The sequence below is a fragment of the Sceloporus occidentalis genome, unplaced genomic scaffold (genome assembly GCF_023333645.1).
Source record: "Sceloporus occidentalis isolate IW3139 unplaced genomic scaffold, rSceOcc1.0.p SCAF_28, whole genome shotgun sequence".
Taxonomy (NCBI): domain Eukaryota; kingdom Metazoa; phylum Chordata; class Lepidosauria; order Squamata; family Phrynosomatidae; genus Sceloporus; species Sceloporus occidentalis.
This window is the reverse complement of record NW_028317008.1, coordinates 6846318-6861287: the sequence shown is the minus strand read 5'-3', so window position 1 is coordinate 6861287 and position 14970 is coordinate 6846318. Positions and strand designations below refer to the sequence as shown.

Here is a 14970-nt window from a genome sequence, read left to right as displayed (position 1 = left end):
AACAAAAGAAATACCTTGCCTGTCCGGCGCTTACTATACAAGGGATGTCCCTCACTACCAGCTGGAGAGCTTCTCTCTGCCAACTTAACATAATATGTCCAGCAACCGTTACACAGATGTCTCTCCCAGAGACAGGCTTTTTTGTGTCCTCAGCCAGAGAGCTACCTGCCCTCCTGGCTTCCCTTTTATATCCGCCCTCTCATTCACCTAAATTAATCACCTAGCAGGTGGAAGACTCTGGTGTTACTTCACATAGGAAAGGAATCTAGGAGAAACATACCTCCCTTCCACCACCAATCCTACGTGAATGTCACTATATATATATATATATATATATATATACACTAACTGGTCGATTTATTAGGTACACCTGTTCAATTGCTTGTTAATATAAATAGCTAATCAGCCAATCACATGGCAGCAACTCAATGCATTTAGGCATATAGATGTGGTCAAGACAACCTGCTGAAATTCAAACCGAGCATCAGAATAGGGAAGAAATGGGATTTAAGTGACTTTGAACGTGGCATGGTTGTTGGTGCCAGACAGACTGGTCTGAGTATTTCAGAAACTGCTGATCTACCGGGATTTCCATGCACAACCATCTCTAGGGTTTACAGAGAATGGTCCGGAAAAGAAAAAATATCCAGTGAGCGGCAGTTGTGTGAACAAAAATGTCTTGTTGATTTCAGAGGTCAGAAGAGACTGATTCGAGATGATAGAAAGGCAACAGTAACTTAAATAACCACTCGTTACAACCAAGGTATGCAGAATACCATCTCTGAATGCACAACACGTCAAACCTTGAAGCAGATGGGCTACAGCAGCCGAAGACCACACTTGGTGCCACTTCTGTCAGCTAAGAACAGGAAACTAAGGCTACAATTCGCACAGGCTCACCAAAATTGGTCAATGGAAGACCGGAAGAACGGTGCCTGGTCTGATGAGTCTCGATTCCAGCTGCAACATTCAGATGGCAGAGTCAGACTTTGGCGTAAACATGAAAGCATTGATTCATCCAGCCTTGTATCAACGGTTCAGGCTGGTGTTGTAATGGTGTGGGGGACCTTTTCTTTGCACACTTTGGGCCCTTAGTACCAGTCAAGCATTGTTTAAATGCCTGAGTATTGTTGCTGACCATATCCATTCCTTTATGACCACAGTGTACCCATCTTCTGATGGCTAGTTCCAGCAAAATAATACACCATGTCACAAAGCTCACATCATCTCAAACTGGTTCCTTGAACATGACAATAAGTTCACCGTACTCCAAAGGCCTCCACAGTCACTATATGGTGGAAGAGGAGATTCGCATTATGTATGTGCAGCCGACAAATCTGCAGCAACTGTGCAGCCGACATGACCCATGCACTACACATTATCATTACGACACTGTGTATAAACTGTTCGAACACCAAATAAATGACACGGAGGCACATTGGATTTAGAATTGGCCACGGCATTTATTTACTAAATGCCGCGACATTGTTTATTACTCCAAATTTAACAGTATTAAAGAAATGTACACGTCTTAAAATTCTGAATTTAAAACTGAACCGACCATAACTTAATGGTCCTATTGACGACACCAGCCCCGCCAGATACCACCGGTCGTTGTAAAACTCAGGACACGATGGGTCGGGGCAATAAACACCTTGAATGTAGAAAACCTGTATGGGCATCACTCTAACATCTAACATCTAACACAACATGAATGTATGCCCATACCACAAACTAGATCAAGGTCTAAAAACCTATGGATCACTCCGCCAGATCCCAACATCCAATGCAGCCGTCCTCCGCTGAACTCCTAGACTCGGGGAGGGAGGGCGGGAATCTTCTCTCCTCTGTATATCAGTTTGAAATAATAAATATGGTTATTTTCACATAAATGTATACAGTATATTTTCCCTCCAAAATAAATCCCACCCAGGTGATACTGAGTCGCTGACCGATGTTTGACCCCAAATCCTCCCCCAGTTCCTTCCTGAGTGCATGGCTGGGTCATGTAACCCCTTCTGCCTATACGTCTCCAGGGGTCTCTAATCTGCAGCAACTGCATGATGCTATCATGTCCATATGGACCAAAATCTATAAGGAATGTTTACAGCACCATGTAGAAAGTATGCCACTAAGAATGAAGGCAGTTCTGAAGGCTATATGGGTTCCAACCAGGTACTAGCAAGGTGTACCTAATAAAGTGGCCAGTGAGTGTGTGTGTATGTATATATATATACATATGCAATTGTGAATATGTTTTTGAAGAATATCTTAATTCATTGGTCTCTAAAGAAAACCTTCACAAACAGCCACAATCATAAAGGTAAGGTCCCCAAAACTGGTAATAAATAAAACACAGAACACCAAAATTATTTACTTCAGCTATGGATTTTATCATGTGGCCACAGCGCACCTACACATCCAGCACACTGTGACATTACAAATTGATAAGTATTTTTGACCTTCTTTATGGATCCTTAAATTGCTAATCTTACAACTGTGATGGATATTTTCCCCTTCAGTACTATCTACATAACATCCCTTTTACATGTGTAACTAGCAATTTTTCATATTAGTAACTAGACACCCAAGTTAAAACTGATAACGTATATAAACCATACCAAACATTTAAGATCAGAACATGTAAGACCAACTGGCTGGCACAGGTGTAACGGCCCCTGAGTTGCAGTGGCCACTGGTGTTCCATGGCCAGCAGTCTGATGAAACATGATGGAATCATCTAAGGCTTAAGCCCAGGGAGTATCTTGCGCTTAAGCGTGTGCACCACGATCCGCCATACCACAAGACAGTTCAGGCATAAAACACCAGATCACCAGCTGCGGCCCATCTCTAATCACTGCGCTGTGAAATTCAAATGAACAGTGATGGGTGAGTATTTTTTTCCCCTGTCAGAAAAGACCACATTACCTGTGCCCAGGTAAAGTATATTCCCGCACCACCTATATTTTGGTGTAATTCACACCCTTTTACTCCTGGGGACCCAAAACAGGGACTGCCAGCAGCGTCAGCGGGACTGCCCACCGATGTCAGCGGGACCTCCTACCAACATCCCGCAAGTGGGGATTCTGGGTAACCGGAGCCAGAAATTTCTCAGGTATGGTGATAAGTTCAGGGTCTTCTCCCTCAGATTTCCTCCCCTCAGGCCCTTACTTTTCAGTGGTTACAGTTGGCAACAGCAGCTGTGACACATGTGCAAGTTGCAATATCTGTTATTTTAACCTTTGCTTTCTAAGGCCTATAATATAAATATGTAAGGAAATACCGTATTGGCTCGAATATAGGCCGCACTTCCCCCCCCCCACTTTAAGTCTTTAAAGTGGGGGTGCGGCCTATATTCGGGGTCTAGCTCCTGACACCCGGGACATGCAGTCCCGGGCAGGCAGCGGGGTTAGGATACAGATCCCCCGCAGCGGTGCAGGGGACCTGCATCCTACTCTCCGATACGCTCAGACAGCCTCCCCTGCCAGCACTTTCCACTGGGGGGGTGCCGGCACGGGAGGTTGTCTAAGCGCATCGTGCGGACGGTCACCGGCTGCGGAGGTTTTTTACCCGCATCGCCGCAGCCGGTGACCGTCCGCACGATGCGTTTTACCTCTGCCCCCAAGACTTACCAGAGCAGACTCCCGGGTGTCTTGCAGGGCCGGCGGGGGACATCTACGCAATACGCGTATACAACTTCCGGTGCCGGCACATCCGCTGAGTGCCGGCACCGGAAGTTGTATACGCGTATTGCGTAGATGTCCCCCGCCGGCCCCGCAAGACACCCGGGAGTCTGCTCTGGTAAGTCGGGGGGGGGCAGAGTGGCAGCATATCTCAGGGGGGGAGGAGGAGGACAGTGGCAGCATATCTCGGGGGGGGACAGTGGCAGCATATCTCGGGGGGGAGGAGGAGGAGGACAGTGGCAGCATATCTCAGGGGGGGGAGAAGGACAGTGGCAGCATATCTCGGGGGGAGGACAGTGGCAGCATATCTCGGGGGGGGAGACAGAGTGGCAGCATGTTTTTTTGGTGCTTTTTTAAAGAAAAAAACGTTTTCTTTAAAAAAGCACCAAACTTTAAGGGTGCGGCCTATATACGGGGGCGGCCTATATCCCAGCCAATACGGTATAATTTTTTTTTGCTTTCGTACAAATAAGCAAGATAGTCTACTCAAACACTCCTGGGACCAGTACTCCTTTGCAAAATAATGCTATAATTACATGTTTCTTTGTGATCCATATACATAACATGGTTGGCAGCATTTTTGTTATTTACTATAGCAACAGGAGAATGAATCATACACCACATTTTAATACTTTGTACATGCAGGATACTGGAACAATCAGAGCAATATCTTATATCATATAATCATGGTATGAACAAGTTGTATTCAGCAGTAGTCCAAAGGAGTGCAGTGCCATAGCATAGTTACTAACACTCCTCAATTTGCTGGGACATGACCAGTGCACTGAGTATAAGCTACTGATACCCAACCCAAAAATTGCATTGGAATTGTTAAAGGCCACAGCACTTTATTAACGCAGACATACTGTGACACACAAAATCTGATATATAAAGAAAACTGGACAATGAACAGATAAAGGTGACAAACAGCCCTCCCAAGTCAAAGAAGCTGTATATATTTATTCAGCAAGAGGATCGGCTAAGTAAACCTAGAACAGACCTTACTTCTTATACTTAAAACACCTTAAGACACTTCCAACATTCCCCCCAAGCCGTTCAATCTACACTAGCAAGGGGATCGGCTAACTCCAATTCCCCAAGGACCCTGCCCATTAGGGAACATTTAAACAAAACATCCATCAAACGGCCGCCTTTTAATTGGGACTCTCCAGTTTTCCATTAACTTCTTTAACTTAAACCTGAAAAGACAGAAAACATAGAAAAAAACACAGGGAGGAAGGGAAACTTTCCTCCCTATTAACAGAAATGTAATAGAGTGCCAAATAGGGGATACTTATATAATACTGGCATTGAACAACCCAATGCCTGCCATTAACAGCCTGGTGGTGCCACTCAGCAACAGATTCAAGTTTATTTAACCCCTCTACACCAGAGGTAGTTAGGCTGATTAATGTCTATTTGAGGATATGTGGGATAGTCTTTGCCAGTCTGGTATTAACATCAATACTGAACACCTGCTAGGTATGTTTTGTGCATTGGTATAGCAACCACATTGGCCATGATAGCTGCACATAGGATTAATAATCAAATGGTAGAATATGGTGACTACAATTAGAATGGGATCACAAATATACGTTTTGCTTAATTACCTCCAATGCTTCATCACTTGGGTTGCCTAGCAACAGCATAAACTTTGTTAGATCTGGCATTTTAATGGCCAGATGGGTCAGAGTGAAGAAGATAAAACAAGCAATGACCTTATTGTTATATATATATATTACATTTATTTATATAGTGCCAGCAGATTCCCTAGAACAGTGGGAGAATTTAAAGTCACACAAAATAACAAACAGGTACAAAAGGAGAAGAGGGCCCTTCTCTTGCGAGCTTACAAACTAGTTGGTGGTAGAGGGGGAAGTGAAACATTAGGAGAGAACTGCATGGACAGGGATGACTTGGTAGGGTCCAGATGATTTGTTGACGTTGATTGCTTAGATAGCTTGATTAAGATGATGGCTTTTGACAGTTGCGTATGAAGGAGAAAGTCTGATGGAATGGGAAAAGTCCACAAAAGGGGTACAGCACGGGTGGAAATCCTGAATATAGGAGTGAGAAGAGTAAAGACAGTAGAGGAGAGATGCAAGTCATGAGAGGAACGAAGAAGGGAGTATTTAGATAGGAGGGTAGAGATATGAACGGGTGCAGAGTTGTTAAGGGCTCTGTAGGTTAGGGTCAGAAGTTTACATTTCATTCTGAAGGGTATGGGAAGCCAATGGAGTGATTTGGACAATGGAGGAGCAGATGAGGAACTGTGACAGAGAAAGATTAATCTAGCTGCATTGTTGAGGATAAATTGGAGAAGTGAAAGGCAGGAGTTCAAATGGGATATCACAAGGGAGTGGATTCATATTTTTGTTGCTTCCTGTGTGAGCAATGGGCAAATTTGGAAGATGTTTTTTAGGTAAAGGTGGCATGATTTTGTGACGGACTGGATATGGGGGATGAAGGAAAAAGCAGAGTCGAGTGTGACACAAAGGCAGCGAACTGTTGGATAGTGGAGTTGTCAACAGCAAGAGATATGTCAGGAATGGTAGACAGAGCGGATGGACGGATTACCATAAACTCAGTCTTGGTGATGTTGAGGCTTTAGGTTATGGGACACCGTCCATGATGCAATTGCTGAAAGACAGTCGATGAGGAGAGTTAGAAGAGAGGGTGAAAGGTCAGCAGAGAAAATATAGATGAGGTTATCATCTGCATACGGGTGGTACTAGAAGCCAAAGGAAGATACCAGTTGTCCGACGAAAGAGGTGTAAATGGAGAATAGAATAAGCTCAAGAACTGAGCCCTGAGTGACATCAACAGATAGTGGTATGGGAGAAGAGCAAGTTCAAGTGATCTATATTTTTATATATATATATACATATATAAGGACATAATAACAAATCTGTTCCTTAGCAGGTCTAAACATTAGTAAATACAACAAGAGATTAACATAACAAGTACATCCTCACTGCCTTCATTGGAATTAAGATGCTAAGTAACAGTCAGGTGCTGCTAATCAAATGCCCTTGATTAATTGATCATAAGCAAGTCTGACCACCTAAAAGCCGAACTTTTAGCGGTTTGCTGGTTTAGAGCATTCAATGCCAAGGAGGAACTACTTCACCAATGATCTTAGAGAACCAATTAATGCTGCCCATCAATCTGGGAAGGGACAATTTGAAGTCCATCATTCTACAGTGAGAAAGATTATTCAACAGTGGAAAACATTCAAGACAGTTGCCAATCTTCCCAGTGGACGTCCCAGCAAATTCACTCCAAGGTCCGATTGTGCAATGCTCAGAGAATTTGCAAAACAACCCCCAAGAGTTATATCTCAGACTCTACAGGCATCAGTTAGGTTGTTAAATGTTAATGTTCATGACAACAGAATTAGAGAAAGACTGAACAAGGTTTGTTTGAAAGGGTTGCCAGGAGAAAGCCTCTTCTCTCTAAAAAGAACATGGCAGCACGGCTTAGGTTTGCAAAGTTGCATCTGAACAAACCACAATAATTCTGGAGAAATGTAATTTGGACAGACAAGACCAAAGTGGAGACGTTTGGCCATAATACACATCGCTAATCCTTTGTCGAAAACCAAACACAGCATATTAGCACATACACCTCACATCAACTGTCAAGCACAGTGATGGAGGGGTGATGATTTGGGCTTGTTTTGCAGCCACAGGAAATGGGAACCTTGCAGTCATTAAGTTGACCATGAACTCCTCTGTATTCCAAAGTATTCCAGAGTCAAATGTCCATCTGTCCAACAGCTAAAGCTTGGCTGAGTGGGTCATGCAACAGGGCAATAATCCCAAGCACACCAGTATATGACAAGATCATCGTGCAATTCAATGATTTAATCATCGCTTACTAAATATTATATTCATTTTGGAACTTTGCACAGATCACATTGGAAAGAAAAATCAGTCAGTCAATGCCTCTCACCACTCCCAACTTGGACATAGGATGTGTTAAAGTAAAAAAATTTATAATAACAATATTATTAACCTATTAACCGTTTACATTATATTTGCATATTTTAAATTTTATACAGTGTATATATATATATATATATATATATATATATATATATATATATATATATACCGTATTTTTCGCTCCATAAGACGCAGTTTTTTTCCTCCCAAAGTAGGATGAAAAATCAGCTGCGTCTTATGGAGCGAAGATGCAGGCAGGGAGGGAGGGGGGGGGGGGCAACGATATACCGTATTTATCGGCGTATAACACGCACTTTTTTAACTAAAATCCGGAGCTTAAACCCTACCTGCGTGTTATACGCCGATAAATCCGGGGTCGCAACTGAGGCAGGCGGCGGCGGCCGCCAGCAGAGGAGTCCTGGATTTCTGCCAGTCAGGGGGGCCCAAGGGGTGCCGAGCGGTTGCTGAAGACAACCGCTCGGCAACTCTCGGGCCCCCCTGCCTGACAGATATACAGGAATCCTTTGCTGGCGGCGGCCGCCACCGCCACCGCCGCCTGCCTCAGCGCTTCAACTCCTGTGTTGGAAGCGTTTGTCTCGGGTGCCGGCGCTTTACGCTGGGCGCCGGCATATGACGTCAGACGCCGGCGCTCAGCAGTGAAGCGCCGGCACCCGAGACAAACGCCTCACGCTTCCAACACAGGAGTTTAAGGTAAGTGACCGGGGCGGGGGGGAGATCCTGAGAAGGGGGGGTTAGGGAGTTAGAGGGGAGATCCTGAGAAGGGGGGGTTAGGGAGTTAGAGGGGAGATACTGAGAAGGGGGGTTAGGGAGGGAGGTCTTACTGTGTGTGTCTTACTGTGTTTGTGTGTGTGTGTCTTACTGTGTTTGTGTGTGTGTCTTACTGTGTGTGTGTGTGTCTTACTGTGTGTGTGTGTGTGTGTGTGTGTCTCACTGTGTCTGTGTGTGTCTTACTGTGTCTGTGTGTGTCTTACTGTGTGTGTCTTACTGTGTTCATAGCTTATTCAGTTATTGTAATAAATATTTTAGCCCATTTTTTAGCTCAAAATATTTTTTCCTTTTTTTTCTCCTCTAAAATCTAGGTGCGTCTTATCAGCAGGTGCGTCTTATAGAGCGAAAAATACGGTATATATATCTGTACTATGTACATCTCTTTTGTTTTTGATGCTTAAGAGCAATCATTTCAATATTGACATCTTTCACTATGTATTTACTATATATTATAATTACCTTATGGTCAAAAGCTGATGATTATTCATGTTATGAATGAGAAAAATAGATGCTTGTTTATCATAAAAAAAATACTGATACAATGATCAAGATGTAATGTACAATTGTGACCCAAAAATTTTTCTCCGTTGTTCTAACCTTTGCTCAGTAGCTGCAAATTATATTTTATGTGTATCACCAAGAGTGGAAGTCTCTATGAGAAATATTTACGAAGGTAAACAAGAAACTGCAAGGAATTGCAATGTTATTTTGCTTAAAACAGAAGAAGCAGTTGTTTGGGGAATGATGATTATTTTTCTAGACGCATGAGGCTGAATCTCTCCATAAATACTAGATGTTTAGATATGTAGGAAAGATTATGGAATTCTTTTGTTTTTGAATGGGGATTTAAGCTGAAGAAATCAAGAAAGTAGTATTTTCTTTGGCAAAGTACAACAATTATTTAAATCCTTTTATATTTGTATGTTGCCACAATGGGAAGGGGTAATCCTTTGAGTATTTCAGACTATTATGGTGTGTTACAAATCTGGCAACCATTTCTGAAAATTCACAGGAATGAATGAGAGTACTGGAAAGACTCAGACTGATGCTCATATTGTAGATTTTACTCTGGGAGATACAATGCATGTTTGTATTTATTTGTTCAGCATATATTTTAAAATATAATTGATTTCTTCAGCATTTATTTTAAAATAAGTGTGGGGGTTTTCACGGTCAACACAAGGCTTTTTAGAATACTCTGAGAAAGTGACAGTACAGGACCCTTCATCCCCCAACCCCAGCTTTCCCTTTAAAGGTCTATACAAAAACCATTTTTATGACTTGATGTCTTGGGACTAAGAAAGGTGAGCCAAAGGAATATGGGAGGGTGTTAATGTGTAATGTTGTAAGTGTCCTTAAAGAAGTGGGTCTTGAGGTATTTTTTTGAAGGACTGAAGGCAGGAGGAAACATAGATAGGCTAGGGGAAGGCATTGCAGAGGATAGGGACAGCCCTTATGAAGTGTGCATGAGAAAAAAATTAAATAATGCCCTTATCAGTTCACACAAGTGGCCACCGAGTGATAAAAACAAAATAAGAATACTTCCCAACTTAATGCAGCTCAACCCAAGAAAACACACTCTTCAAAAGTTCCACACAATATAGATCCACCAAGGGGAGCTTGCACAGTTAGGAAAAAAGATGTGCCATTGTGTCCTGTCTTTTTTATTTTAGATATGATTGATTTTATGAGAAGAGCCTGTTTTCATTTAGCCACTTCTAAGTACATATATCGTACATATTGACTTTTTTGTTACAACCAAACTATCTACACTATTACATTCTCTTATCTTTTGTCCTAACGGTGCAAGTACCCCCTGGTGAATCTAAAGCATACATGAGAGCCAGAAATGAGGAGAGGACAGAAGGAGATCATTGAATGAATGGAGAGACCCGTTATGAGTATATTTAGTTATGAGTGATGGGATGTAAGTAGGGCAAGCCTTGTTAAGGGCTTTGGAAGTAAGAGTCAGAATTTTTAAATGAATCCTGACGCGCACAGGCAGCCAGTAAAGAGACTGACAGAAGGGAGAGGTGCTAGTATAGCCATGGGAAAGGAAGATAAGTCTGGCAGCAGCATTAATGGTGTATTATAGGGGCAAACAGGGAGACCAACTAAGACATAGTTACAATAATTGAGGCAGGAGGTAATGAGGAGATGGACAAGAGCCTTAGTGGCATCTTGTGTTAGGAAGGGACATATGCGGGCAATGTTTTTAAGATGGAGATGGCAGATAAATGATGATGACCCAAAGTGCAGCGAAAATAACAGTGCTTGTTTCCACACATGAAACTGCTAAATTGACCCAACCTGTCCCCTCCTGTTAATATGCATGGGTTTTATCATTCATTTTTATTATTGAACTTTGTTTGTACTACAGGAGCAATTTTGGAGGATATGGTTAGTCACTTTTTGTAGAAATACAGTCCTTTTGGTGCCTCATTTAGTAAATGTTGCTATTCATAGTAAACAATAAATTCAAATGTTTGAGTTGCCAGTTGTCAGGCCCCCAGCCCTTCATCATACCCCTTACCGGGTCTTCGGCTGGACGCTGTGCTCCGTTGCGGGGCGGACTGCGTCCCCGTCCTCCTACAGTGCCTCCCGTACCGCCAACCACACGGCGGATCGTTCGGCCATCACGGCCGCCTGTGGCAGCTGCCACAAGGCGCGCTCCCGCACGATCCCGGCCTCATGCGCCATCTGCTGTCCGCCGCACGGTAGTGGAGGGCAGACAAAATTAACTTTCACTTAACCCCATGGTGGGGATTACATATCCTCACAGGTGAAGGTGGTAACACCTGTGAGTCAGTGGGAGGAACCTGGCCTGTGGGATATAAAAACCCTGCTCACCCTCTAGTCTGAGCTTAGTTATTGAGCTTCTAGTGCCTCTTGTTCTGCTCTGTGCCATTTCCCATTTATCCTGCCTTTTTTGTGTTTGACCTCCCGGTATTTGACTTCGGCTTGTTTCTCGTTATTGCTCCGCTGCCTGCCCTGACCCGGATTTATCTCTCGGACTTTGGCTTTGGCTTATTCCTTCCATCTGGTGCCACCCTGCTCTACGCTCCCTACCTATCCAGCAAGCACTCCGACACCAGTTGATTTGAAGGTTATGGCAACTATAACAAGTGCCAACGTCAAGTCTGACTTTATGATGAACAATAATTCACTTTTATCAAACATGGGTTTAGTCACAACATCAATGCTTTGTATTCATGAACGTTTTAGTTTCCTTATTACTTAAGTCAAACTCCTAGGAAAAACTAAGTTACCAGAAAATCTACCCACAAAGAGAACTTGACTGTCAACTTTAGCATAATTAAAGTCAACTCAAGTCAACTTGAAAGCTACCTTGCAGCAAGTTACAGCTTGCATGCATTCAATAAATTGCTGCTCAACTTAACAACCAATTTGACTACCTACTCAAAAGGTAAAGCCAACTGCTGAATTTCACAATCAACTGAGAAAGATTCTACAATTTGACAAAATTATCTTATCTCCTTAGAAGCCAAGTTGAACTTAAAAATCCATTAAACTCATCAACACATCTGCTGACTCAATAGACACACAGACTCACATGGCAGAACTGGACTTGATGGCAGAATGTCTGGCTCAACAGCACTCAGCTGAAAAGCCACTTGATTTTTTTCGTGAAGAGTTGACTTGTGTGTTTTTAGTTAAGCCAGCCACATATATTCGACTCAACTGGCAACTTGTACCTCAGTGAACTGAACCGCCCAAGTTGAAAGTGAGAAATTCACTGACCTTGCGTAATTCATGCAAAGAGAATAACAATTTCATGAGGCTGGTGAAGTGAAATATGTCTACTTACCTTGAACCACCTGCAGTTTTATTCAAATACATGTACGTTTAATTATTTAAATGTATATTTTCACCACAAGACGGCAACACATCAGGGCTACTCTCAAACTAAAGTAATATAAATTAGAAACTGCACATACACTTATTGAGAAAAGGTACTTCTATTTATAACCACTTCTACCACCACAGACACATGGAAGGTTTACCTACTCTAGTTATATAGATATTCCAACATTCTTATTATAGTACACTGGAAAATATATCATACAACATCTATACAGCTTTTGATATAATCAAATTTCTTTATTAAAACTTTAGGACATTTTTTATTGTTTAATCACAAAATCTGTATAGAAATTAATTTCCTGTCGGATCCTTATAAGGCCTAAGACAATCAGCATCTTCCAAAAGTAGAAACAATGTAACAAAAAGAGAAGAGTAACTAAATGGAGAATAATCAATGCAAGTCCAGAGTATAGGAAGTCCAGATGGCTCCTCCCGTAGGTATATACAGGCCCGGACTAGGACAAAAAATAGGCCCGGGCATTTAAGCCTGAGCAGCCCATTTTTATTTATTTATTTATTGTTAAAGCCCACCCTTCATGTACCATCTTTGCATTTACTCACTCATTCACACAAATCATTAACACATTCATTAATGCAGTCTCACAAATCATTCAAGCAATTCATCCACACATGAATTCATTAATTGTCATACGCATTCATACAATTCATCCACACATTTATTCATTCATTCTCATACGCATTCACACTACCCCTTGTCCCCATCTTATCTGCCCCTTTTCACTATGTTCCCCCTTTTCACTATGTACCCCCTTCCCCACTTCTCAATATGTACCCCCTCTCACTATCTATCCCCTCTCCCCATTTCTCACTATCTAACCCCTCTCTGCCCCTTCTCACTGCACCCCCCTCCCTCACCCTATTTACCTTGTTGCCGGAGCAAGCAGCAACTGCGACCGGGCCCGCGGCAGGGCCAGATCGACTTAGGGGCTGATGGAGCTGCAGCTCCAGGCCCCTACCTTAAAATAGGCCCAGTCAAGACCGGACTGGGCCTATGTGGCCTCTACAGCCGCATTAATGCAGGGCCCCTTAAGCCCGCCACTCTAAAAAACATCGGGGGGGTTTTTTTAACTTAATTTAACATCCTCCATGTTAAATAAAGTTTTTGTTAACTTTTTTAAATAAAGTAAAAAAAAACAACAAAACCCCCCCCCGATGTTTTCATTTAAACCCTGTGCGGCCGCACACCCGTAAGGCCAGCCCTGGTGGGGGCTTCCCGGCCCCTTAGAGTGGCAGACCCGGTCGCAGTTGGGGCGGGCTTAAGGGGCAAGTGCCCCTTATGCCCTGCGTTAATGTGGCCGTAGAGGCTGCATAGGCCCAGTCAGTCCGGTCCGGACTGGGCCAATTTTATGGTAGGGGCCTGGAGCTGCAGCTCCATCGGCCCCTAAATCAATTCGGCCCTGCCGCGACCCGGCCCACCCGATGGCCAGTCCGGGCCTGGGTATATACATGACTTTAATTTGAGAGCATAGTTCACAATTAGATGGTACATTATACTGGGGCTGAATGAGTAACATACGTGGATGGTCCTTCGTTGCCCTGCCTCTAGCCATGCCGACCCTTCCTGTAGCTATGCCTCAACCCATTTTGAATTTGTGATATGTTGGGGTCTAATGAGGGAAGTATGAGGGGGGATGAGGAAAAAAATAGAAAACAAAAGGTTAGGAAAACTTAACATGGTTCAGACAAAGCCTTATTAATAGACTACCAAATACAAATCTGTTGAAAAAAATCATTTTAGAATTATAGCAGTATGAAAATGTTAAGTAAACCCTAGCATTTTAAAGAGTAAGACTTAATCAGAGAGCAAAGACCTAGGTTATGCTATGAACATATTAACCATTCACCATATTGAAGTGATGCACTGTAGGGCTTTATTGAGTAAGTGAACTCCTGAATTAATTCTTCTTATTGTCTGCACATATGTCTTTTTCATATGTCATCAGTGTTGGCACTAACTGTCTTTTGAAAAGCATGTTCAGGGAACTGTAACTTCTGCGGCAGATGCTGAGAACACTTTGTAATAGTAAAAATGTGTTATTGCTCTGAAACCATTGTTTCCCATTTCTTATAAAGAATCATGACCTTTCTGTCTACCTCTCGGCAAGATAATCTGGGCACATACAACAGAAGAACAGCAGGAACTACGTTCTTATATGTCTGCATTCCTATTATTGCCTGGACTAAATGACAGGTTTTTTTTTTCCTATTTGTGTGAGTTCTTTTTGTAGCAGTCTACTTTTACAGATCCTTTTTTTTCTTTTACTACCATTTCCTTCCTTTTATGAGAGACAGCAGGAGGTCACCTTTTCAACCTCTTATTACGGTGTGGCAATTAGAGTGTTATAACGGGACAGAGGTTTCTTAATGTGCATTTTGCTGAAAAACCAAAGATGCTTGATCCTCAACACCAAAGAAAGATGACTTTTGGCATTTGATTATTAAAAGAGGTCATAATCCAGGGACAACACTTGTACGTAAACAATAGTCATATTTATGCGTTCAAAAGAAGCATTGTACATACACTATTAGGATAGAATGGCTAATATATTGTCCATGGTACAGAACACCGTCCTCACCCCAAGCTTAAATCCATAAGACATGGCTGGTTTAACTCAAATTGCATGCTTAGAATTCATAAGAATTTT

The 14970-nt window shown here is 42.6% G+C and overlaps 1 protein-coding gene across 1 annotated transcript in view; it reads right to left on the bottom strand.

Moving 5' to 3' along the window:
• Positions 1 to 14970, bottom strand: part of LOC149299757 (dynein axonemal heavy chain 3-like) — a 498381-nt gene that overhangs the window by 482024 nt on the left and 1387 nt on the right. The window contains exon 2 of the mRNA XM_089486039.1: positions 12249 to 12258. Coding sequence (XP_089342165.1) covers positions 12249 to 12258 — 10 coding nt within the window. The remainder of the gene's footprint in view (positions 1 to 12248; positions 12259 to 14970) is intronic.